This window comes from Paroedura picta, chromosome 11 (assembly GCF_049243985.1).
Source record: "Paroedura picta isolate Pp20150507F chromosome 11, Ppicta_v3.0, whole genome shotgun sequence".
NCBI lineage: Eukaryota > Metazoa > Chordata > Lepidosauria > Squamata > Gekkonidae > Paroedura > Paroedura picta.
In genome coordinates this window covers 14,186,576-14,213,610 of record NC_135379.1, presented here as the reverse complement: position 1 = coordinate 14,213,610, position 27,035 = coordinate 14,186,576, and the positions used below count along the sequence as shown (strand labels likewise).

General features: G+C 43.7%; 1 protein-coding gene across 1 annotated transcript; it reads left to right on the top strand.

Moving 5' to 3' along the window:
* The first annotated feature begins 1,913 nt into the window (after positions 1 to 1,913).
* LOC143820761 (phthioceranic/hydroxyphthioceranic acid synthase-like) lies at positions 1,914 to 22,263 on the top strand. Its single transcript, XM_077303979.1, has 7 exons — positions 1,914 to 2,130; positions 8,195 to 8,262; positions 10,692 to 10,845; positions 11,409 to 11,569; positions 12,973 to 13,176; positions 14,708 to 14,889; positions 15,230 to 22,263. Exons 2-7 carry the CDS (start codon positions 8,208 to 8,210, stop codon positions 20,753 to 20,755), a joined length of 6,282 nt encoding a protein of 2,093 aa, XP_077160094.1. The 5' UTR covers positions 1,914 to 2,130; positions 8,195 to 8,207; the 3' UTR covers positions 20,756 to 22,263.
* The last annotated feature ends 4,772 nt before the right edge of the window (positions 22,264 to 27,035 follow it).

Below are 27,035 nucleotides of genomic sequence, written 5' to 3'. Positions count from 1 at the left end.
AAAAAAATGAGAAAGCCTGCTCTGATGCATTCCTCATTAATCATTTTATGCAGCCTCCGCTCTGTGAGTCACGTTCAGTTCCTCATTTCTAATCTACATATAGCTAAACACCCAACCTGAGCAACATAGGCTAGCCCAATCTTATCAGAACTTGGAAGCTAAGCAGGGTTAGCACTGGCTACTTATTTGGATGGGAAGCCACCAAGAAATTCTGGGGTCCCAATACAGAGGAAGGCAATGGCTAACCACTGCCCCTAGTCTCTTATCCTGAAAGCCATGCAAGGAGTATTGCAGTTAGTCAGGGGTGGGCAAACTGGCCCTCCAGATGTCCATGGACTACAATCCCCATGAGCCCCTGCCAGCATTTTCTGGCAGGGGGCTTATGGGAATTGTAGTCCATGGACATCTGGAAGGCCACAGTTTGTCCACCCCTACCGTAAGTTGTCTGTGACTTGCCAGCTCTTTATACAAACATTAACTGACCTACCATCAGACTGTGCTTGAAACAACAATGAAACACAATGCAGCAGCCATGCATTGAAATTATTCTGTACAGCAAAACACACTCAGTGACTCTCTCTTTCTGAGGCATTCCAAAACAAACCTCTTTAGACTATGGTAGGCTGAAAGAGATGGGGCCAGCCATATAGTCAGGACAGGCCGTTTCAGGACCTGAGACAGCAGTAGAGAAGGCTGCATCGCAGTTCCCTTTAAGACGACCTAAGGTGATCTACTGTTGGGCTTGTTCATATGGGTGAAGGTAGTCCTCCAGGTAATTTCAATTCAGGCTATCAAGGCTTGAACTGTCAAAACCAGCCCATTTCATTGAGCTTGGGAAAGGGACAGAAGCTGGTGGAGTTGGCTTTATCTGTTCATCATAAACAGGTTACTATTAAGAATTCAGTTGCCTCATTCAGTACCAGCTGACATTTCCAGATGGTCTAAAACAGGGGTAGTCAACCTGTGGTCCTCCAGATGTCCATGGACTACAATATTTTCCCAGCATGGGAATTTCCCAAGTTGACGGGGATGGAAAGTTTTCAAGTAAGAGAGGCAACCAAAGCAAAATAAGGACAAAATAAGGAAACAGATGATGGAAACCTAAGAAGTCCTTTCGAGAACCACTGCAAGCTCCAAAAAGCGGCAGGAACTAAAATCTATTCTGGTATTTGACAACTCACTACTGCAGCTGTAAAGAAACCTTCCCATCTAGCTCCAGAAAGAGAGAGAGTAGAAAAGACCCTACAGCTACCAGCTTCAGAATGCAGCCTGCATTGAATGGATTGTGTTTTAATATTGTGATTCTTAATTGCAAGCCTCCTCAAGCGGACTTTATACAGGCAGCATAGAAGTATTCTAAATAGAATAAAAATCAAAGGCAGCAAGTGCAGGGACTGAACAGCCTGCCTATGAGTATTAGTCACTGTAGTTCTGTATGTTTTCCCCTTTCCATAGTGTTTTTGACTGATGTGTAGCATAGAATCACACTCTAAGCCAGGGGTAGTCAAACTGCGTTTGCTGGCAGGGGCTCCTGGGAATTGTAGTCCATGGACATCTGGAGGGCTGCAGTTTGACAACCCCTGCTCTAAGCTGTGCAGAACCAGTGCATTAGTGCCACTGGCACTGCAAACTTAAAAGGACTGATCTCAAAGCACATTCACAGTAAGTACAGCAGATGTTGTGGATGTTAGATTTCATACACAGAATTACAGAATTCTACCACCGCTAAGTTACACCCTAGACTCATCAGCAACCCATTTGTACACTCAAGGAAATGTGAACAAAAGGATTGCCTCAGACCCTTAATCTACACTCCCATTGGACTAAGCCTTCTTTCTCAGCCCTCACTTCTGACTAACCTCTCCCTGACCGTTTATGCACTGAGAACTTCACTGCCCCAGCTCCCATGCAGGAGCACAAATCGGGGGTGGATGAGGTTCACCGGGTCAAATACCCACCCATGTGGGTGCAGGAAGATGCGGGGCAACCTGCCATAACTAAAACTCCAGCCTGCAACCTGGCATGAAACCTCCAGTGCATAAACGGTCCCTGTCACACACCTTCATCTTTCCAAGTATTGGCCGATTCAACACTCAGCTCTGACTGGCTCATATATTGCTGTGGGCCACGGTAAGAAACAAAATGTTTTTAATAAAGCAAAAATAGAAGTGTTCTTTCTGGAAAGCCAAATAATGTATGTTGTACAGAACAATAATGCACATTTTATTTTGTGACACAGGAGACTGAGAGTTGCTTGTTCTGAAGGGGTAAGTCAAATGATAGAATCCCTGTTTTTTGTGTAAAGCAAGAAATTAGTTCACCTTATTGAATCAACAACCCTCAGGCTGCAAAATCTGGGTTGAATTTAGGAGGGAGAGGTGTGGGGAGGCGCAGAACCTCAGAGCAGTATAATGCTACAGTGTCTACCTTCCAACACAGCCATTTTCTCCAGAGGAACTAATCTCCAATGGATCTTGGTGATCAATTTCTTCCTGGATCTTTGGATTGATAGCTATGAAACATCATCAGCTTTCTTGCCAGGAAAGGGAGCTAAATTAGAATGGCAGAAGAATGGTATGGTGACAATGGTGTAACATTTAGATTGCCTAATATGCATTAGCTGCTTTCAAATGTGCAGCCTTTTGTTTCAAGTGTATTTACAATGCCCAGAGATCTATGGTTCAGCTCTCCATTAAGCTAGTGTGTTTTTCCACTGGTTTAAAATTGATTGAGAATTTTCATTTATTTGCTCATGCTTAAACACTGCATGTTTATTCTATTATCTGTAGCCCTCTGCATCTTTCTGATGATTCCATATCCATGCCTTTGGCATATGTATTCCTGTATCATGTGTCGGTTTCCAGTTTGCTTTTGTGGGGCACTGCACTGTAATTCCTCCCCATAGACTGCTTAATTTGTATCAGTAACACTTTGGCAGTTGCATCTTCCTGCTGACAGTTGCATATCTACTGGTGTACTAAGAACCCACAGAGACCGAGATCTCCTGCATAAGGGGATCCAATTCACACCAACTGGTGTGGAGAAGTGGGAGCACTCTGCTGAATTTGGGCTTGGAGGGGCACTGTTAAACAAATGCAAGTCCTTTCCCCCAATTAAAAGGCCTGTTGGCATAAAACCATCAGAAAGATGCGGATGGCTACAGATAATCGTATAAATAGGCAGTGCTTAAGCAAATAATTTCTGCAGCTGCAGGGCATTCTCTCAACATTGTTCGACAAGTAAATGCTAACATTTCCAAATGTGGCCTATATGTCTGCAGACAGGCAAAACTAGATAAACTTCACATACAGAAAGGCATTTGTGGTGTCTTTCCTGCAGCCTTTAGAGCAGAAGCTTTTGCCTGCAGCAGAAACTGAAATGGTTCCATCCAATAAGGCTCTGCGACTGATTTTTTAATGTGAACAGAAAGGATTATTTCTGCAATGCCCACCTCTTAGTATCCTAGAATTGACCTCCAATAGCCATATTAATTTGAAAAAGTTTGAAATATCCCAGTTCTTCTCAATACAGATGGACTTGGTCACTCTTCTGCCACAAGGAGCTCACCTCTTTCACTGCAATTTAGCCAGAGCCATTAAGACTCACAGGAATGTCTTTGACTTCAGCTGGTGGGATCATGTGCGGATGCTGTCTGCTTTTCTGCAAAAAAAGATACTCTGGCATTTGCATCACGTTTGAATTTCCCTAGTATGCTGCAACAGAAAAGCTTCTACTATGTGGGTGGTGGTGATACAACGTTTGAAAAGGAAGGAAATCCACATGCTTCTTAATCATGTTCATGATTCAGTCTTGTTTCCAAAGCAGCTACAGTAAAAAACAGAAGACATCCCTACAGAGGAACTCCTAGTGCTAACTTCCTCATTCAACAGATGCTAGTAGTATCTTCCATACATGGTTAATATGCACAGTACAAAAAGGAGCCAATCCTTGTGGATATGCCAACCAGAAAATTATTGCACGATTTCAGTGCAGTGTCATGGTGGTGCAATCCTGTATGCAGGAAAACGGCTGGCTACATCCTCCATTTTAAAGTGCTAGTTGGTGAATCCCAAAAAGTGGATTCACCAAACGATGTAGCACTAGCTAATGGAGAGCAATCAGCAGCCCACCAGCCAAAGAAAGGTATGGAGATGAAGAAATGCTATCTCTGTCTCCAATGTCCCACCTTCACACCAGCCTCCTTCTCCCTTCTCCCAGGGACTTTTTTTTTTTTAAGAAAACTACCTGGAGCAACGAATAAATGTAAAAGCGTGCAGGCAAAGCCAAAAATTATTTTTCCTAAAAGTTGTCACACAAAGCATGCCTCTCTAAAGCCGCCCCCCCCCAATCAGGAATGAGATTTTTTTTTTAAGTATCAACACTAATAATTGCATAAGAAGTGGTAATAAAAAAGCACTATGCATCTATGGTTAGATGCATAGGCGTTTCAACGGCGAAGTATTGAATTAAAGAAAAATTAATGGGTATTGCAGGCCCTTTAAAACATTGAGAAATAGGATTGGTTGCCTGGCTGGATAGACAGGTGGAAGAAAGTTGCGTGTAAAGCACATTGCTCTTTTCCGCTATTTCAAGCAGGCAATGTGGAGGGTGAGAAGTGCGAAAAGGTGTCAGAGAAGAGCAAGACAGGGAAAAGGTGAGGAGGGGTCAGGAGGCGCGATTATATTTAGCATTACGCCATTCGGCTGGTTTAACGCTATTTTTACTGATGTGCAGAAATGACCTTAGTGCTATCCTAAGCAGAACCATCCTCTTCTAAATCCATTTAAACCTTATGTGTTTCTCTGCCCCATTGCTAAAAACTAAGAGCCCTAATTGGCTAGACTAGCGATCCCCAACCTGTGGGCTGCAGACCACATGTGGTCCTTCGACTAATTGGAGGTGGGCCCCGAAGGACGCCTTCTCCCCCCCCGGCCCTTTACTCCCCCCCCCCCAGCCCTTTACAACGCACTTCATTGTTGTGGCATGTCTGTATCTTATTTTGAAGGGATGTTTGAACATTACCATAGCGATCAGAGAGCGCTAGGACAGTGGTTGAGAGTAGAGGAGTAAACTACCCGCCCCCCACCAGGCCTCAGTATAAGGTGTTGAGTGGTCCCCGGTGTTGAGTGGTCCCCGGTGATAAAAAGTTTGGGGGCCACTGGGCTAGACCACCCAACTAACTCCTGTTGTTCCCAGCCTGAAAGGCTAGGCAAAGTGAGGGCTTAATTCCCATAGCAGCATGTGGACAGTGCTCATATACAACCTTTCCCATCTGAGTTTCTCCCCTCTTCTTCTACACTTCTGGGAATCTCCTCATTATTGAGGACAAGCAAGGAAGGGCAAGTAGACACTGTCTGCTGTAAAGAGACTGAATTACAATCCATAATCTACAACCATATATGGAACAGCCAGGAAAGGCACTTTCACTTTCAATACTATAATCATAAATGGGAGGAAGATCTGGCTTGCCTTGTCTAACCCTGAAGATGTTCTTAAATTTCTCATGCTGATCAGTGAGGAAGGACTCCTTATACCGTCTACCAGCCCAACAAAACCAGTAAGTCATAGCTGCCTCCGTGTGGCCAACTATTAGGGAAATTTCTAATTTTATGTTTGAAATTCTAGATTCTATATAACAACCTCTGTTGGATTCAGCAGAGAGTTTCCAGTAACATTATCAATAATTCTCTGATTCCACCACTACAGACCTATGACCCCCGATTTATGTTGCCCCTGGGGTTAACATCCCCAAGAGTAGCATTCTGATGTTCATTTTGGGGTACAGCAGGTAGATAAAGGTGAAGAAGTCCCGTTCTCATGATGAAAATCCCTTCAATTGGTAGAGATTTGCTATGGGTTCAAAGCCTTTTTTAAAAAATCTGAGTATAATGCTCAAATTATTAGCTATGCATGTTGTTATGTTTTTAGATCTCTTTTATAGATCATGACACTCATCATTTGAATTAACAATAAATGTTCTTATCCATTTGTAACTTGAAAGATAAAGCTTCTGTTTTAAAGTTTATGAAATAATCCATCATGTGTCATCATGAGCTGTATTGAACTCTAACCTGATTCTGGGAGGTCTGACTGTTTTGGATTTTGGGGGACAGTCTACCTACGATGCAGTCAAAATGCTTGAAGAGCATGGCTTGAGCTGAGACATTCCCTTCTTCCCCCCCTCCCTTAGCATGTTTTTAATTTTCAGCCTGATGAAGAGCTCTAGGTAACTCAAAAGTTTGCATGTTTTAAAAAACAAATGGATTTGTTTTCCAAATCCTTTATTGGCATATAAAAACAGTATTACAGTTAAAGGTAGAATTCCCTTGGGCCACGGACTATCAACCTATTGTTATATGAAAAGTGGCATGCAAGACTGAAATTAGGTTTTAAATTAAAATTTAAAGCTGATATATCTTGTATTTTAAATCTGTTGTAAATTGTCTCAAGCCTCATAGGGAATGGCAGGGTAAAAATCTAAAAAGAAATTAAATAAATGAGGGACAGGGTAAAAACTGGAACAGCCATTAAACAAACAAGAGTACTGCAAAAAAACAGCAGGATGCTTTACAGACATTTGAAAGCAATATTTTAGAATAAAAAGGCAGAAATTCAGCACCTTTATTAACCCTTATCAGGCCAAAAGGCGTCCGGAACATCCACAGCAGGCTGGAATGGGCATTAAATAAGGAACAGGCTGGAACAGGCATTAGACAAAATTACCGCCCAAAAAAATTGGGATGCATTGCAAACCCCGAGAACAATATTTTAGAAATGAGGAAGTGTAACTCTCACTCCCTTATTAACCCATTCTGGGCCTAAATAACTCAAGTGTCAGTAAATGCATCCCACTGATTTTTTTGCAGAAGGCTTGGTTGTTGAATGTGTGTTCTGGTTTTTACCCTTTCTCAATAAATGCCTCCCCCATCGCCACTCTGCCCACCTTTCTCTGCCTTCAGCATCACCAACCTCGCTAAAGCACCGCCCTTTGCTGAACCACATTTCCCCAGTTGGGTTGCCACCCCTTCCACGTGCCCCCCCCCCAGAATTTCCATTTATCTCGCTGACAGACCTCCGTTCCCCTGGGGAAGAGGGCAGAGGGGCTCTCTGGCATGGCATCTATGCTGAGATCCCCAGATTCTGCCCCCTTCAGGGATGACCTAAGGAGCAAAAAGTTTCCTCCTCGGGCCCAGGGAGGTGGGATGGCATGAGGAGGGTTCCCCCTGAGGGAGTTCTGCTCAGGTCAGGGTCCTGCTGAAAAGGGGAAGGAGAGCCCAGAGGTCTGCTGCTACTGCCAGGCTTGTCAGCTCAGGAAGCAAAGGAATTCCTAAACCGATGAAGGAGACAAGAAAAAGGAAAACTAATGGGAAAGGGGGAAGAAACAAGCAGCCAAAGCTGTGGGGGAAAAAATATTCTGTCACAGTTTCTGTGGTTGGCACGAAAGCCCAGAGACACTCCCAGGCCAGTTCTTAGCTAGGGCTCTTCCAGAATGTTCCAAAGTACACAGAAAACACAAAATATGAAAGGATACACGGCAGGACAATGCACAGTGTGAGGGAGCCAGCCTCAGTAAGCCCTCCTTGGGAGTAAATTGGGTTTCCTCAATGCAGTTTACTCCCAGGGGGAAAATATTCTAGAGGTTGTAGCCCTAGCCTGCAGTTGTAGAAACGTTAAAGCTCTGCTGAGCTCTACTAGACAAAAAAGGGGGATTTTTACACTGTGGAATTCTCAGGCCACTTGGATCTCGGGTGTCCATGTTGTGTCACTGTCAAACAGCTGCGAGTTCTCCGTTCTGGTGCCTGTAATTCCTGGAGGACTGGAGGCTCCACCATTATATTTATATACTATAAATGAGTCCAAAAGATCCAGTTCAAAAATCCCATGTTATATTTTATTGGGAACATTATTTATAACACTATTCTTGGCTATTTCTTCCTGGTATCGGATGAAGAAAACGATATGCCAGAAGTCGGAAATTGATCACCAAGATCCATTGGAGAAACGGCCAGTTTCATCAAAAGGCTAATTTTTTTGGAAAGCTCCACCTTAAAGCATTTTTAGTGCTTTTAAATGCTTGTTAGTCTTTAGGTCTCTCGTGTTGCCTTAGTAATGGATGCATGCTCTGATGTAGAAGAAGCTGCCGTATTAAATTTAAATGCAGGTGCCACTCTATTGAAATGACTTTCCATTTCAGAATGTGAACAAAGATGGACGCTAACAACGAAATTGCCATTGTGGGGATTGGATGTCATTTTCCTGGAGGTAAGGCAACACAGATCCAAGGCTATGCAGATCCCATAGAGGAAACAAGCTAAGAATAATTTGAATGAATAAATAAGGCATGTGTCCGTTTCACCCGCATATCAGGTTTTTAGGGAATTATTTTATTTTTATCTTGTAAGCTGCCACGAACCGGCTTTACCGAGACTGGCAGGTATATAATAATAATAATAATAATAATAATAATAATAATAATAATAATAACGACAACGACAACGACAACGACAACAACGATAACAATGATAACAACAATAACAATACCAACAACAACAATACCAACAACAACAATAATAACAACAACAACAATAATAATTTACAAACACCCCTATTACACACACACACACACATAATTTTACAATTCTGATTTTTCATGGGTCAGTGCTAAGGTAATGGTTGTTTGGTGGATGAGTCATACTGGGTGGGAGCCGGTGAGTTTTTATGCTGAAGAAAAATGAAAGAATGGTCCTCCGTGTCTACCAAAAAAAGCTTTGATGGGGATGATGGGAACTGCAGGCCCTGAAATTATTTCGGATGGGGACTGTAGTCAGGAGGAGAATTGGGTGGGATCTAATGGGGAGGGGGATCGGCTGGATCCAAGCACTTCCTTGCCGTGTCATTTTACATGTGGCTGCAAGCACTAAATTCCATTGGAAAGGAAACCTGGCTGGTGTTCTATAGCAGTTCTTCACCCCTGCAAAAATATTACTGCTTAGGATTGCCAGTCCAATTTCATGCTGCAGTGGAGGTAGAGACTGACAAACTGGAATTATGTGATACTGGGAATCCAGAACGGACATCGTTGTGCTGTGCAGTGCTCGAGAATTTTCCCCAATGTCTATTGTAAAGCCCGCAAAAATTGTGTGTCGCAGTGGTAGGTGCCAGAACTTAAAGGGAGGAGGTTGCTTGCTGGGTTGGTCAGCCTACAATCAGAGAGAGAGAGAGAGAGAGAACTATCCTCAGGCTACTAACAATATTTTCAAAATTTGTACAGAATAAACTAAAGTAAAAGGTCTCATCATGCTTTGTTGCTTTATTGTAGTGCAGAATCCAACCAAAATGGTTTCTAGGTATATCCCGTTTTCAAAGGGTAATTTTCCTCAATGGTTGTCCTCTCACTTGCAAGTAAGTATAATGGCAATTGAAATGGATAACCCAACACCTCTATTATATAGTTTAAAGCAGTGGTTCTCAACCTGGGGTTCGGGACCCTTTGGGGAGTCAAATGACCCTTTCAGAGGGGTCATGGCTTGGCTGGGGTGGGGGCTCCACTACTGTTGCCGCTCCTCCTGAAGGCACCCGCCAATTTATATGCAATCATGAACAATGGATCTTTATGGCATTGATCAGTTTTGGTTTAATTTCTGTGAAAGAACACTTGCATAATTTTAGGGTTGGGGGTCACCACAACATGAGGAACTGTATTAAAGGGTTGCAGCATCAGGAAGGTTGAGAACCGCTGGTTTAAAGCATATACCGTCTTTTGATGCTGCACTGTAGGGATGCTCGGAATCCAGCTGTTCCCATATTGGTCAGCCTGGCATCCCTGCTGCTCCCAATGAAGGGGATGTGGAAGCAGTTCCTATCAGCACCAGTTTGGTGTAGTGGCTAGGAGTGCGGACTTCTAATCTGGCATGCCGGGTTCGATTCTGCGCTCCCCCACATGCAACCAGCTGGGTGACCTTGGGTTCACCATGGCACTGATAAAACTGTTCTGACCGAGCAGGAATATCAGGGCTCTCTCAGCCTCACCCATCCCACAGGGTGTCTGTTGTGGGGAGAGGAATGGGAAGGCGACTGTAAGCTGCTTTGAGCCTCCTTCGGGTAGGGAAAAGTGGCATATAAGAACCAACTCTTCTTCTATCGATTCAATATTCCCACTGCAGATGCTCACATTGTAGCCAGTGTTGCTCATGGAAGCCTCCTGAGTCCAAGGAGCAGCATTTGTTGTGAGGGAAGGCACAAGAACTAAAGCAAGCAGAGGAGTTCCGTGCCACCACACTTGCTCTGTGCATTATCTCGGCTGTCTCAGAATAACGTGTGCCCTTGATTTTAGAAGCCACAGCCCAGATTCATTCATTTGAAAGGAAGTACTGATACTAAGAGCCTCTTGTGGCGCAGAGTGGTAAGACAGCTGTCTGAAAGCTTTGCCCATGAGGCTGGGAGTTCAATCCCAGCAGCCGGCTCAAGGTCGACTCAGCCTTCCATCTTTCCGAGGTCGGTAAAATGAGTACCCAGCTTGCTGGGGGGTAAACGGTAATGACTGGGGAAGGGCACTGGCAAACCACCCCGTATTGAATCTGCCATGAAAACGCTAGAGGGCGTCACCCCAAGGGTCAGACATGACTTGGTGCTTGCACAGGGGTTCCTTTACCTTTACCTTTTACCGATACTAAAAATTTCAATCACAACAGGTGAAGGGATTGATAGTTTCTGGCGAGTACTAGAAAAAGGCGAAAACTGTACTACAGAGGTGCCTCTTGAAAGATTTGACATCAAAGACTGGTACGATCCGGACGACAGCCAACCGAGAAAAACAAGCACAAGACACGCCGCTTTCATTGAAGAGTAAGTCTTAATCAACAATCACATAGCTCTGGTAGAAAATAACGCTGACCCAGGTTCCAAGCAATCATAAAGCAGGACTGGCATGAATATTTGTGAGTTTCCCCCCCTCCTTCAGTGCTAATGCGTGCTCCTTCTCCATCTGTTAGAATCCCATTGGGGCTACCCAGGCCTCAGAATGGGGGAAGTAGGTGGCATCACCTTGTTCCTCACTCATTGTGGGATGTCTGCTCTTTTAAAGTCTGAGCAACTTCTTTCTCATCCTCCACGGCTTGATACTGGCTGTGGCTCTCTGGCAGAACATCTCCTCGCCATGCAGAAGGTGTCAGGTTCAATCCCCACAAATAACTGTCTTTGCCTCTCCTGTCCTAAACCGATATAACATCGATGATATCATTGTTGGGCAACTTTAACCCCATATTTTCTGTATTTATAATGATTGTCAAGTTACCAAAATGTTTCATTGAAAATAGTTTCTTAAACATTTGATGGCCTCATTAATTCATGTGGCTTTTTGTTAGCATTTTATTACATTTATTCTTCATCATCTGACTTCTGTTTTGTAGGTTTAATGCGTTTGACAACACGCTTTTTGGAATCAATGATCTGGAAGCTGAGCGTATGGATCCCCAGCAGAAATTACTTCTGGAATGCACCTATAGGGCACTGGAAGATGGTGGAATCACTAGAGAAAATATTAATGGCTCCAAGACAGGCGTTTTTGTTGGTAAGGCAATTGTTTGAACTTCAGTGGACTTAGATGGGTGTCACAATACTTAAGATTTCACTGCCAAACTAAAACATGTAGTGCTTGTCCAAACTGTTTTTGAAACTTGCAAACGTCAATTAAAATGAATTTTCCTATGGTATCAGTATGACCGTTTATGCACTGGGAACTTCACTGCCCCAGCTCCTGCGCAGGAGCACAAATAGGAGGCGGATGAGGTGCACCAGGCCAAATGCTCCCCCATGTGGGTGCCGGAAGAGGTGGGGCAACCTGCCACGACTAAAACTCCAGCCTGCAGCCCGGTATGAAACCTCCAGTGCATAAACGGTCTATGTCAAAGCAATGTTGTCAAGATTGAACTTTTATGCAGTAAGTGCCACCTCATGTCAAATTCAGTATTTTGGAGGATATAAATACAGTTTCTGTACTGCTGCTCTTCTCTGGGTTACTGTCCATCTGAGATTCAGTACATGGCAGCCACATAGATGGCCTTTTCAGCCCAAATGGGGAATGCCCCCAAGATAAACTGGAATATACTTGCAATAATTTCTTCGAGATGCCAAACCAAGACCTTTAATTGTCCAGTGCCTTTAGCAACAGATGTATGTTTTTGCTGTTTAATGGTAAGCGCTTAGGAGTTTTGATTTTTATCTGCTCCCATTATGATTGTTATTATTCCGTTGCATCTGGCTGTTGTCATTCTTTATTTGATGTTTCTGTATGTAGCTCTATAAACCTTCTAATTTAAAAACTTACATTTTAATAGATATGCATAAATCATATTTAGTGGATGAATGAAAATTTAAATCTAATTTAATTAGATAATGTATTAATTTATCAATAAATAATTTATTAATTTAATTAGATAATTTATTAACAACATTTATAGACCATCTTTCAGCCCCCATAAAGGTAACTGGGGCAGCTAACAGATTAAATGCATACATGATACAATCACATCTCAAAAACCATTAACACCAATGGGCCTTTAAACCAGAGCTAAAATACACACATCCCAAGCCAAAGACAATTACCAGCAGATCAGGAAGGAGGGATCACTAAAGGAATGCCAAATGAAACAAAAAGGATTCCACCCACTGGTAGAAGATGGCAACAGAAGGGGACAGGTGAGTCTCCTCAAAGCAACTTACACTCGCCTTCCCTTTCCTCTCCCCACAACAGACACCCTGTGAGGTGGGTGAGGCTGAGAGAGCCCTGATATTCCTGCTCAGTCAGAACAGCTTTATCAGTGCTGTGGAGAGCCCAAGGTCACCCAGCTGGCTGCATGTGGGGGAATGCAGAATCAAACCCGGCTCGCCAGATTAGAAGTTCGCACTCCTAGCCACTACACCAAACTGGCTCCCCATCTTATATGATGTCTTATAGTTGCTATGTTTTTACAGGTATGATGAACCGAGACTATGAGCTTAAAAGAACCTATAGCGCCGCTGAAATAAACCATTATGATGGCACGGGGGCAGCAATGAGCATAGCTGCCAACCGGATTTCATACACTTTTAATCTGACGGGTCCGTCCATGGCTATCGACACCGCCTGCTCCTCTTTCCATTATGTTTTGCACATTGCCTCACATGCAATTAAACAAGGTATTTCGATGAGCTCTAAGAATGTTTCCTATTTAGCCACATGAAGTGTAAATATAGTTAAGCAGTAATGATTTGGATCCTTGCAAGACTTAAAGATTACTAGCTTTTCTCAGGCGTCACATTGGATAGCAGGTGGGCAGGTTTTGGGCTGAAGTGGGCAGGTTTTGGGCCAAAGGAGCACTCAGACAGAGTCCCTGGGGTGAACAAGGTCACAGCTTTATTGTATACAGGAGCAGGTGCAGCATGGGAGGAGCTGTCTTCTGGCAGTCAGCGGACTGGTGGGCACTCCACTCCCAAAGGTCTCCCTTGCAGCCGAGGTGCACACTTGGTCAGCAAGTAGCGCATTGTGCTCCAGCCATTTGGAAACCACCGTGGGGATGGGGGGGGGGTAGAATATGCTGGGTGCCAGTGGGCACCAGGTTCTAGAATGGCAACCCTCTGCTACCCAGAATTGAATGCCATCTGGCTGTTCCCGCATGCATCGAACCCCTTAAGGAGGCCCCTGTTCCAGGCAGTCTGGTACACAGACTCAGACCAGCTGTGACAGAAAATCGATAACACCAAACAAGGGACCACAACAACCCCCACAATGTGGGCCCCTCAGAAGCAGAGCCCAAAGACAGGGAGGGTGGGTGGGAAGCATCACCGCCAGTTGCCAGGAAGACGGGACCGAGCACGTGGACAGCCCTTTAAATAGATAAATGCACAAATTGTCCAATTCACAGAACATACTGACTTTATGTACTGAGAGATCCTAATAGTTAGTAGATTCCTGGTAAATGCAGTTGTATTGTCAGAAAAGGGCTAGTATGTTCTCCTGAAAACCAGAGATGAGTACAAGAGGACAAAGATTTTCTGAGCTTGTGTACTTGGGATCTGCTTATGCTTTTTTAGACTGTACTCACTGTGGGTTTATTCTTTCATAACATAGTACACAAGAAAGCATTTGGGGAGTCATTGTGAAAGCTGATGAGCGGCATCATATGGAGTGGTTGCAGGCCAAAGGATTAAGAGACAAATAAGGTCTGCAGGAAATAAAATTTATTCACTATGAGTTATAAAAAACAGTTGAGTTACTGGGGTTTTGCACAGTCTCATTTTCCTCACTTGTAAGTTCCTGTTGGGGGTGTGTGGGATCTGTTCCACATGTGTTTTGTGCCCTCTAGTGGTCGATTCAATTTTTTTCGATCTTGCAGTCAAGATCCAGTTTATACCGGACTTAAACCAGTGTAATATCAAATAAACCACTAGAGGGAGCAAAACACATCCAGAACAGACATCCTCCCCTCCCTTCAAAACAGTAACTTGCAATCAAGGAGAATGCAGAATTATCGACTGGCAATGATAAGAACATTGCGTTTCCTGTTAAGCATGCCAATCATAGAAATGAAAGATGAGTTTGCTTTCAATGACGAAGCAAAATTAGCAAGCTTACTGTTGTTATTAAATGAGTAAAAAATAAGATTTTTTTTAAAAGGATGTCTTCCTGGAAAGCAAAACAATAAAAATCCTGCTTTCTTTTATGAAAAAGGAGATTGTGAAGCGGCTGTTTGCGGAGGAGTAAACTGCATCATAGACCCACAGATGTTTGTAACACTGACAAAAGCAAAAATGATTTCACCTGAAGGAATAAGCAAGCCCTTCTCTACAAAAGCAGATGGTTACGGAAGGGGAGAAGGTTGCGGTGTCCTGCTGCTAAAACGATTGCAGAAGGTACTACTATAAAACCAGCTTGTGTTCCTCAGCTGCTCTATCAACTCTTAAACATAGATTCCAATGGGTAGCTGTGTTGGTCTGAAGTAGTACCCTTGAGACCAACAAATCTTAACATGGAAGCCTCAAGACTCCTAGGAATATTTAGACTTAATTCTGCTCTTAAAATATTAAGGTTTATGGGGTGGGTGGCCTGAAAATATACTTTATGTTGCAAAATGTGGCATGTATTTTATTGGAACTGTGGGGTGCCCCGGTCGTAGTATCATTTCTATGTTTGCTGTTCCAACTTTTCACAATCTTAAGCAAATCTTCATTCCTCCCCTGTTTTCAACCACAGGCACAGAATGATCTTAACAAAATATGGGGCGTCATCAGCATCAGTGCGGTCAACCAGAACGGAAGGTCCGTCACTCCAATCACCAGACCATCTCAGCAGGAACAGGAAAACTTGCTAGGCAGCATTTATCCGTCTCGCGTCGACCCATCCCGGCTGCAGTACATTGAGGCCCACGGCACAGGAACCCCTGCGGGAGATCCCACCGAGGCGGAGAGCATAGGCAACGTCATTGGTAAGAAGAGGTCTCCTCACCTGCCCGCCCTCAAGATGGGCTCTGTCAAAGGGAACATTGGCCACACAGAGTCGGCTGCCGGGGCTGCAGGCCTAATCAAGGTCCTGCTCATGATGCACCATGGAAAGATCGTTCCCTCCTTGCACTTTTCCGAGAGCACGAGCAGCATCGATACACGGGAGTTAAATCTCTCCATTCCAACCCGTGTGGAGAACTGGGAGGAGTCCAGTGAATTTGGCAGGGTGGCTGCGGTCAACTGTTTTGGATTTGGGGGCACTAATGCCCATGTTGTTGTCAGGCAGGTCAAACAAACCCAAATTCTTCCCCCAGTCAAAAGGCCTGTTGAACTGTTTGTAATTTCTGCAGCTTCAGCCCACTCTCTCAAGCTGTCCCTGGAAGACACCGCTAGACATGTCAACACAAGTGGACTGATAAGGCTCCCAAATCTGGCCTATACATCTGCATGCCGAAGAAGCCACCTAAACTTCAAGTACAGGAAAGCATTTGTGGTGTCTTCTCTGCAGGACTTGGAGAAGCAGCTTCTGTCTGCAGCTGAGATGGAATTGGTCCCATCCAAGAAAGCCCCACAAGTGATTTTTGTCTTCTCTGGTAACGGCCTGAATTTGAAAGGAATATTCAAGACTCTGTTGAGATCTGAACCTGTGTTCCGAGACAAATGTCAAGAAATCGAGGGATTATTTCAGCAGTGGATATCCCTGAGTATCCTAGAATTGACTGAAAATGGCCATGGTGATTTGACAAGGCCCGAAATAGCCCAGCCCGTACTCTTCATCCTGCAGGTGGCCTTGGTCGCGCTCCTGCAGCACTGGGGGCTGAAGCCAAGTGCTGTGCTTGGCCACTCGGTCGGCGAGGTTGCTGCTGCCCATTGTGCCGGCTTCATTTCCCTGGAAGATGCTGTCAAGGTCATCTATCACAGGAGCAGGTTACAGGCGAAGGTCACGGGAGGCAGGATGCTGGTGGTTGGTAACATCCCCGTCCAAGAGGTGTCGGAAGCCATTGGCCTATACTCTGGGAAGGTGTGCATTGCGGCATTTAACAGCCCTCAGTCTTGTACCTTGTCAGGAGATGCGGATTCCATCCATGCTGTTCAGAAACATCTGGCGGGATGCTTTGGTGGAAGAGATGCATTCCTTCACCTTTTAAACATACCAGCTGCATATCACAGCCACATGATGGATCCAGTTCTGGAAGAGATCGCCGGAAGCCTTTCCAAGTTAGGGAAACAGAAGCCTGAACTGGAGGTGATCTCCACAGTGACTGGGAAAGCTGCCTCAGAAGATGACATCGTGTCAGGCAAGTACTGGGCCAGGCAAGTTCGGGACCCCGTTGTGTTTGCCCAGGCCCTTATGACTTCGGTGAAAGAGAAGCAGAATGTCGTATTTGTTGAAATCGGTCCCCACAGAGCCCTGCAGAGGAACATTACTGAAACATTAGGGAAGCAAACTCAGGTTTTTCCCTCCTTGCAAGCTGGCAAAGAATACGAGGTACTTTTTACACTCCTAAAAGGCCTGTTCGAACTGGGGTTCAATCCAGATTGGCCACAAATCTATGATGGGTATCAAAGTGTCCCAGCAACATATCCCAGGTATCAGTTTGATCGGAAGAAGCTGAACTCTTTCATAAACACTCTGCAACAACCGATTCACAAAGCCTCAAACCACCCTTTAATTCACAATGTCAGCAATGAAAATACAGAATTCAAATGTTCTGTATCTCGGGTGCAGACACCCTATGTCTATGGGCACAAACACAATGGGGTCACTCTAGTTCCCGGTGCCTTTTTTGTCGAACTTGCTTTAGCAGCTGGGATGACTAGCGCAAGGCCTAAAGTTCCCTTACGTTTCTGTCAGGTGATGGTGCGGTTCGCATCCCCATGCCTTTTGAATGACCATTCCCACAGTCTGACAATAAAAGTGGAACTGCAAAAAGAAACAAACCAGTTCAAAATACTGTCCCCATCAGGCCCAGTTTACGCGTTGGGACATATCACATGGAACCAGGAGATGCCTCTTGAAGAAAAGAGCATTTCCTATGAAGATATTTTTCAACGGTGCAGAACGTGTGTGAGCAGCAATGAAATCTATGAATTGTTATCTTCCTTTGGATTCCAGTATGATTCCATATTGAAGCAGATGAATGTTGTTTTTTATTGCGAAGAACTAAAGGAAGCGATCACTTTCGTTAAGGTGCAAAAAGTAGTAGCCATAGAAATGCAAGAGTATTTTATCCACCCGATACTCTTAGACTGGTTTTTGCAAATGACAGGGGTGCTTATTACAAAAACTTTTAAAAATGGCATCGGATTTCCGTCTTCCATAAACAGCCTGGTCATCGCCAGACCTCTGGAGGAAGAAATGTTGATATATCTGAAAATAAGCAAGTCCACAGAGAACTACAGAGAGTTCTGCGGATGCTTTACAGATAAACATGGCTCCATCTTAGCGGAAATGAAAGGTGTTAGGATTACTCTTATGAAGGAAACCTCCAGAAGTGACGATGATGTGCTGTTTGAAAATAAATGGAAGGAAATGCCACATTCCCACATGGTCCAAAACTCAGGTATACCCAGGGTAGCAGTGTTTGCAGATAGAATAGGAGTCTCTAAGCAGCTCCAAAAGTTCTTACACAAAGATTCTAGGTTTTTGATATACAAAGACTGGGAGAGCTTGCTGGAAGTCAGGAATCTGGAATCAACTGCACAGGAAAAATTTAAGCTGGAGCTGCAAGATTACAGCGATGTTTTGTTTATGTGGGGGATCCGACAATTAAATGAAGGAGATCCAGACTCCGTGGTTGCAGAACTAACAAAATGCTGTGAAGCTCTAAGGCAAATTATCGTTGCGTTGAGAGCCAAGGATGTTCCTTGTTCCATCAAGATCATCACATACAGGACTACAGAGAATTCTGTAGACCACATGAATCCTGGCTTTGTTCTGTATGGCATGATGCGAAGCTGCATGGTTGAAGTTTCCGAAATCACATTTCAGATTATTGATATCAGCACCACAAACGCAATAGACATCTCAGCCTTAGCAGATGTTTTAGCAGAATGTAAAGATAGTTTTTCCGAAATCCATATCCATCATGGGAAAATATACGTTTCCGAGATCAGACGCTCGTTGGTCAACGTTGCGCAGAACAATTTGCCTTCTCAAGCTTGTCAGAATGCTAAGCTGTTCGGTCTTTTCTCTTCTGACCCTTATGAAGTGAGGGACGTATTTGCTGAGCTGGAGGATACCACGGATCTCCCTCTTGATGATCACTGCGTGGAAGTTCAGATTGAAAGAATAAGTCTCCATTCTGAGGACTACTTCCCTGTGAGCGTTTCCAGCAGTCATTTTGGAAACACACTCTACTGGCATGCACAGACAGTGGAGAAACACAAGCTCTTGGCTTTGGACTGCAGTGGGAAAGTGGTTGCAATCGGCAGCAAAGTGAAGAAAATCAGAGTAGGAGACCACATTGTTTCCTGTTACCCCGTTACGGCATCTTCCAGGATCAGGGTCCCGGAGGTGGTTTGCTTGAACACTCAGAAATTCTCATGCTTTGAAACCGTGCCCTGTGTATCCTTCTTTAGAATCGCATGGGAAGTTTTGCATCAAACATTGCCAGCCATGAAGCAGAAGGGATCCTTAGGCATTGTTTCTACTGAACCAGAGTCAGTTTTGTGCAGAGTGCTGCATCTGTTGGCTCAGGAAGCAGGATGGAAAACCATCTGCACAAGACCTGACAGCAACCTGGAGCTCCGTGTCAGTCAATGCAATGCCCTTGTTTTCCTCACTCCCCTAGAAAGGCTGCCCAAAGATGTTTTAGGTTGCCTTTCAAAACTCCAGGACGTAGTAGTCATATGTGACCATGGCCATGCAGAATGTCTAAGGTCTCTCTTCAGAATGGATCATGAAAATGTCCAAATTCATATTCTCTGTCTTACCAGCATATTCCAGAAAGCATCCTTGAAGAAGAAAAGTGTGTCTTTTTCCAGCTGGGTCAAGTCATTGTGCCTGGAGCCGCTTCAGGACTTACCTTGCTCGGTTTTTCAACAAATAGAGAAATGCGAAAGCACCGGTTCTTCAGCATCATCCCATCTTACCAGAAAAGCTGTCCCCTTTATAATGTTAAAAGGGAATGCGCACTGCAGTCTTGTTTCAGATATCCCACTGTATGGAGGAAAGGGGGAAATCTTTAAGGAGAATGCTGTTTACATAGTTGCAGGAGGGCTCACTGGGCTTGGCTTTGAAACAGTGAGGTTCATTGCTGAAAACGGAGGAGGGGGCATTGTGATTCTTTCGCGGAGAAACCCAAGTGTTGAGAAACAGAAAGAAATACATGACATCCAACAGCGGAATAAAAGGAGCAGAATAATCACTCTGCAATGCAATGTGGTCCTCAGGTCTGATGTTGAGAAAGCTATCGGTTCAATTAGCAAAATCTTTCCCAAGTGCCCGATCAAAGGGGTGTTTCACAGTGCTGTGGTTTTACACGATGGATCCATTGAAGCGTTGACCATATCTGACTTTGAGGAAGTCTTGAGTCCTAAGGTTGCAGGAGCCATGAATCTTCACCATGCAACTCAAGGGCAGGAACTTGACTATTTTGTGTGTTATTCATCAGTTTCTTCATTCCTTGGAAATTCAATGCAGGCAAACTATGCTGCGGCCAATTCCTTCCTGGACTTTTTCTGTCATTACAGGAGAAACCGTGGACTTGCAGGCCAGTCCATTAACTGGGGTGCCTTGAATCTCGGAATGCTGCAAAATCAAAATGAAATTCAAAATTTATTGGAATCCAAAGGTATAGCAATTCTGCAGGTGAATGATTTTCACAAATATTTAAAATGCAGTTTAACCATGAACAATCCTCAGCAAGCTATTGTAAAGTTCAACTTGAAAAACTTGACCAGTTATTTCATTTCTCAAAATCCTGCAGTCAGAAATCGCATGTATCCAGTCGTCATGGAAATCAGTGGTGGTAAATTTGAACTTTCAAAGCAAAGTGTATCCCAGGACTTGGTTCCAATAGAAAATGAAGACAGTTATATCATGGCCTTGATGAGTCAACTTAGTGGTACTGATCCAAGTGATATTGCAATGAATTCATCACTCTTGTCCAATGGCATTGATTCCATGTTAGCCATGACTCTGCAGAATCGCATTTTCCAGGAACGGCAAGTAAATATACCACTTGTGAAGCTACTTGATCCTAATACTACAGTGTTTAATCTTGCATTGGTTCTAGAAGGAAAATCTAAGGAAATCAGAAAATCTGATAAATAATGCTTTAGGAATATCAAATACTGAAGAAAAATACTGAAGAAGAACATTTTTACAAAGTTGACAATTCTTATATCACTTTTGGAAGTCAAAATAATAATGATGATAATAATTACTAAGATTCAACAGCAGCCATAATTTGTTTGAAGTAGTTTCTTAGAATTCTTAGAATCATAGAATTGGAAGGGGCTAGACAGGCCATCTGGTCCAACCCCCTGCTCAATGCAGGATCAGCCTAAAACATCCAGGATAAGCATCTCTCCAGCCACTGTTTGAAGACCACCAGTATGGGGGAGCTCACCACCTCCTGGGGCAGTCAATTCCACTGCTGAGCTACTATGTGAAATTTTTTTCCTGATATCTAGCCGATATCATTCTACACATAGCCTAAATCCATTAGAGCGTGTCCTATCCTATGCTGCCCACAGGAACCTTTTCCTGCCCTCCTCTAAGTGACAACCTTTCAAATACTGAAAGGCAGCAATCATGTCCCCTCTCAACCTCTTCCCCAGGTTCAACATTCCCAGGTCCCTCAGCCTTTCCTCATAGGGCTTGGTTCCCAGGCCTTGTATCATCCCTGTCACTCTCCTCTGCTCCCTCTCAGTTTGTCCATGTCCTTTTTGAAGTGAGGCTTCCAGGACTGCACACATTTTTCCAGGTGGGGTCTGACCAATGCATGATATAGTGGGATTATGACATCCTGTGATTTTGATGTGTTGCCTCTGTTGATACAGCCTTGATAGATTCCTTGTACCTGGTATCTGAAAAGACTGCATTTGATTCAATTAAATGCAGACTGTTAGACATAGAACTACAGGTACTTAGCAGTAAAGCTAGAAATGTTTGCTTTCCATTGAGCTTGGGGATCTCACCAAGCTCTCAGCCCCTAGCTGCGTATTTCTACCATCTAATCATCCCACAACAGCATAGACTAGAGCATTCACATTAACTAGAACTAATGCTCTACCTTCTCCTGTGCTATATGGGAGATTTCAACAGATTCCGCATTCAGCTAGGTTGTACCCCTGTGGACAATGCTGCATAGAATCAATTACACACGTTTTCTTCCATTATCCATTTTATTCCTCGATCTGAGCTAAATTTCTTAATTCACTGCTGTGTAAAAGAGAACTGCATTCGGATGAACGTAAGATTCAGTTTCTTTTGACATCCCAGAACCCTGATATAATTGAACCAGTTGCAAAGTTTTTATATCTTGCCATGAGAGATTGTGAATGTATTTTGTCTTACTCTAAACTCTAAAGGTAAACTCTAAAGCATGCTCTCTGCCTTTGTTTTCTCTGTATAGCAGTGGATTATTTTGCACTTTCCCTTCTTATATTGTACTTTTATATGCTATTAAAGGCTTGTTGTTGTTGTTGATACAGTCCAAGACTTTACCACTGCATCACACTGTCTGCTCATCTTTACCCAGAAGTGTATCTCCTGTTCAGTATCCATGCTTCTTATTTTTGTGATCCAGAGGTAGAACTCTGCACTTCTCTTTACTGAATTGCATCTTGTTCTCATTTGCCCACTTTTCCAGCATGCTCAGATCTCTTTGAACTCTATCTTTTGGGGTGTTTGCTACTCCTCCCCATTTGAAGAAGAAGAAGAAGAGTTGGTTCTTATATGTCGCTTTTCCCTACCCAAAGGAGGCTCAAAGTGGCTTACAGATGCCATCCTATTCCTCTCCCCACAACAGACACCCTGTGGGGTAGGTGAGGCTGAGAGAGCTCTGATATCATTGCCCGGTCAGAACAGTTTTATCAGTGCTGTGGCTAGCCCAGGGTCACCCAGCTGGTTGGATGTGGGGGAGCGCAGAATCGAACCTGGCATGCCAAATTAGAAGTCCGGACACCTAACCACTACACCAAACTGACAATTTGATGTCATCTGCAAATTTAATGAGGAGTCCCTCTACCCCCAGATCATTGATAAAAAGGCTGAAAAGTACCAGATTGAGTAACAAGTCCTCTGGCCCCCAACACTCACCTCCTTTCAATCCGATGAAATACCACTGACAAACCACTCTTTGGGTGTAGTTTTCTAGCCAGTTCCCTATCCACCTAACCATCCCAAAATCCCGTCTACAGTCCTCCAGTTTACCCATCAGAACATCATGGGGAACCTTGTCAAAAGCCTTACTGAAATCTAGGTAAACAATATCCACTAAGTTTCCACGATCTAATAAGCCTGTCTCTCGGTCAAAGAAAGAAACTGGGTTTCATGTAACCTTTTTTCACCATGGACTTTTACGAAGCTGTTCAAAAAAAACCCCTCTTACTCTGAGATTGTTTTCCCCAGGGCTTTTTTTCTCACTTCCAACAGTCCAAACTGCTGTGGGACCATAAAAATAGTAAAACCTTTCAATATGCTTTAGCAAAATGTAGCTTGGCCAAATTTTCATGGAAATCAGACGTCCTGGAGAAGCCATTAGTGTCCAGCGAGAGAGTCACATCTGCCTGAATTCCACATGCAGAATAAGGGAAACAAAAGGGAGTCTATTGCAGTTTGCAAGAGGCCTCATTACAGCCTTCAAAGATGAAATGTTGCAGGTCTGGAATGTGCCTGGGGGGCATCCTCAGGAGATCACACCCTGTAGCAATACCTTATTATGAGAGAGTTAACCTAGCCCATTAGGATCGAGTCAGAGCAGCTGCCCTGAGACTTTAACCCAGGGGTAGTCAAACTGCGGCCCTCCAGATGTCCATGGACTACAATTCCCAGGAGCCCCTGCCAGCGAATGCTGGCAGAGGCTCCTGGGAATTGTAGTCCATGGACATCTGGAGGGCCGCAGTTTGACTACCCCTGCTTTAACCAATCCAAAGGTGCCAAGATGGTGCATGAACCAATGGAAATGTGTGAACTGTCAATTGACAAGTTTGAAAGTTACAAAAGATCCGTGCCAACCTTGCTGGGATGGAGATCTGTATTTCAGCCCTGTTGTGGTGCTCTCCCTGTATATACAAATATATTTTATTTTTGCTTCATCTGGGACTCTCGTCTAATCTTTTGGTTTTTTTTTCTTTAGTTTTTCTGAATCTCACCCCTGGAACCATGTTTGTCACTATGTCCAAGGAAAAAAATCTATATCTGAACACCAACACAAGGTTTGCTACTAACAATAGGAGAAAATGCCTCACGTCCAACAGCAAGTGATGGTTCACTTGCATACACGTCAATGAGTGTTAGCAACCTTACGTCCTCTTGTCCCAAGTGGCATGGAGTAATGTGGTGATGTTGGAAGTGAAGGACTTCATGCTGTCTCTTAGCCTCAGGCTTCAGTCGGGGGTTGCAATGAAGTCAGGGAAAGAGATAGGCACATAGAGCATCCTTTCTGTCTCTGCTCTGCTGCTGTCCCATTGATGTGTAGACTGCTACTCCCATGGAATCTTCCTCCCACCTTTTGACACGTTCTTTCCATGCTTTGCCAGAAGTGTCTTTCTTGATGCCATGGCTCATAAGAGTAGGACATGTATTCCTGCATCTCCATTCATCCTAGTTGGTTAGATTAGATTAGAACTCTTCGGTATTCTGTTTAGAATGGAGTTCCTAGAATAAAAGTACTATTATGAGTTTGAAAAGATAAGAGCCTTACGAACACACACACGCACTGCATGGCCTCTGCTTCCCAAGTCTTGGGCACTCTGAGAATGCACCAGGATAGTCATAATATTCCAGCAACTCTAACATTCGTTTACCTTGCATCTATCTATCTATCTATCTGTCTGTCTGTCTGTCTGTCTGTCTGGTTTGTTTGTTTATTTGTTTGTTTATTTATTTATTTATATACTGCCCTCCCGGAGGCTCAGGGTGGTTTGCATTGAACGTATGAACAATACATGAAACAATCTATAACATATGAACAGTACAATAACATTAATAACTGATTGTTGTAACAATATAAACAGTGTAAACAAAGCAACAGTGCAAAACAGGTCCAGAGCACTCTGATGGAATTCTGAGAGGGAGGGGAGCAGGGGCCCTTCAGTCGCTGTTGGTTGTGCCTGGTCTCAACCAAATGCCTGCATGAAACCAGAAGTCAGACAAGGAAGCCCGCAGGCACACTCTTCAGTTGCAATCATTGCAATGGCCAACCTGGCCGCTCTTCTGTTTGAGTGGCTGGCGCCAAGTCAGCATCATCCTGGGAGTCATCTTCAAGGAGCACTGCTTGTGGTGCCTCTGCTGCAGGGGAAGACAGAATGGTAACGGGTTATGGCTGCAGTGTCAGAACTTGTAACTTTGGGGTCAGTCCTCACAATAGCTTAGCAACCATGCTGCTTGTCCCCAATTTAGAAATATACCATAGCATGAATACTTGGGGATGCCAAACCCTCCCGTCCTGCACAAGAGCTGCTATAACAGCGCACAGCAGAAGGCTTCTACCAGCATCGCTACGACTGCATCCTAACCATGATGGATGGAGCAAGTGCATCTTGTCCTGCTCATTCGTCACTACAACTTGCAAACCTGTGTTGTATTGCTTGTAACTACATCATGCGAGTTCATTTAGACAACCTTTTGGTTATGCAGATCCCTTTGAGTAAATCAACAGATTAACATCCTCCCTTAAAGGATGCTTAGAGCTGATCCTGCATTGAGCAGGGGGTTGGACTAGATGGCCTGTATGGCCCCTTCCAACACTATGATTCTATGATTCTATTCTATGATTCTATGTTTTAGTGTTAGAGCCTAGGAGACCTATGGATTGATTACCCTGGCCTGCGGTACTGAAAATGGTTGGCTGATAGCACGAATATTTAATTTGAATGAGTGAAAGTTCGTCTTTGGTCCTTTATGGATTGGAGTTGCAGTTATTTTCTGCCTTGTATTATATTTCATATCTGAAATTACTTGTGTGATTCTAATACATGTTGGGCTTGCTCCAAAACAAATTAAAGCAACCCATGTTGACATGGAGATTTCCAAGGGTGAAGTCAGGTGAGCATGGAGGAATCCAGCAATAGCTCCTCCATGTGCTTTTCTCTCTTGCTTTCACGGATCATTGGACAATTTAAAGGCACCAAAACAATAATTTCACACAGAAGAATCCAGGTACAGAAGTATGGAAGCAACCTCAGAAAGGCAGTGCTCATCACCTGTAGACCAGAGCTGGCATAGCTCTTGGGCTCGGGGCAAATTCTTGATAATTGTAGGGTTGTGTGGCGAGTTGTATGTATATGAGCGTTTTCATATCTCCCCACCTCATTTCCTATACAATAATTTGCAAAGGAGTTAGCTCAATTATTTACCAGGAAGCCATAGGTATGGACTAGTCTATATCTCTGCTTTTTCCTCATTCTTCTTTTCATTGACCCATATCTTCAGAAGGGCAAAGCAGTGGTTTATTTATATTGTTGTTCTTCTAGCTTGATCCAAAATAGAGAATACTGATAGTCGCCTTTAAGTTCACCTCATAGTTTCATTTTTGGATTAGGTATTTGTGTGATAAGACACCACACCTTCACATTGCATCCTTGTAAGGAAAGTAACTCTAGAGATAAGATTTGTATAGGTTGTAAAGTTGTGATTCCACCAAAGGTCCTTCTGCAAAAGAAGCTTTCATTTAAGAGCTTAAAAAAGCATATTAATTCAGAAGTAGGATGCCAGTAACTTATTACCTTAATGCAAAATGTCTGCTGCAGGAGACAAAGTGAAATGCACACACACAAAGTAGTTGTGATCACACTAAAGGTCCCTTTGCCCAATACCTCCCCACCATGTTTGAAGGGTGATTCTTCCCAAAGTTTATTTTACAGCAGCACAAAACAACGGAAGTAGTGTAATGATCCGTTTAGGATCTGGAAACTCAGGTGTGAATGCCCACTCTGCCAAAGGAATTCACAGAGTTTATTTATTTATTTACCATGAGCCACTCAGACTCTCCATCTAACTCCCCTTACTGTGTTGTTGTGAGGTTAAAGTGAATGAAACTAATACAATGTATGCTATAATTGGGTGCCCACTGGAGAAAAATTAGGAATCAAATATTTAAATATTTAATTCATGGATGCTTTAGGTCAGGCTTTCTCAACCAGGGTTTCATGATGGCACTCTAAGGCTTTCCCAAACGGGTGGGAGCTAATTTTGAATACATTTTAAAAAATCGTTAATCATTTATTGGGTGATGCAGCCTGCCCCCTCCCAAAATGGCTGCTGATGGGCTTGGAGGGGATGGGAAGGGGAAGGACCCCGGGTGGGCTTGTATGCAGCTATTCTTCCTAACCATATTCTGCACAATGGTGCCACTTCTGAGGTTTCTTGGGGTCTGAAGAATGTT

What these genes read in the sequence shown, in the direction of transcription:
- LOC143820761 (XM_077303979.1), top strand. Translation starts at nt 8,208, where the DNA reads ATGGACGCTAACAACGAAATTGCCATTGTGGGGATTGGATGTCATTTT. An exon ending in TGGATGTCATTTTCCTGGAG is followed by an intron (nt 8,263 to 10,691) that starts GTAAGGCAACAC and finishes CAATCACAACAG; the next exon opens with GTGAAGGGATTGATAGTTTC. An exon ending in TGCTAAAACGATTGCAGAAG is followed by an intron (nt 14,890 to 15,229) that starts GTACTACTATAA and finishes TTTCAACCACAG; the next exon opens with GCACAGAATGATCTTAACAA.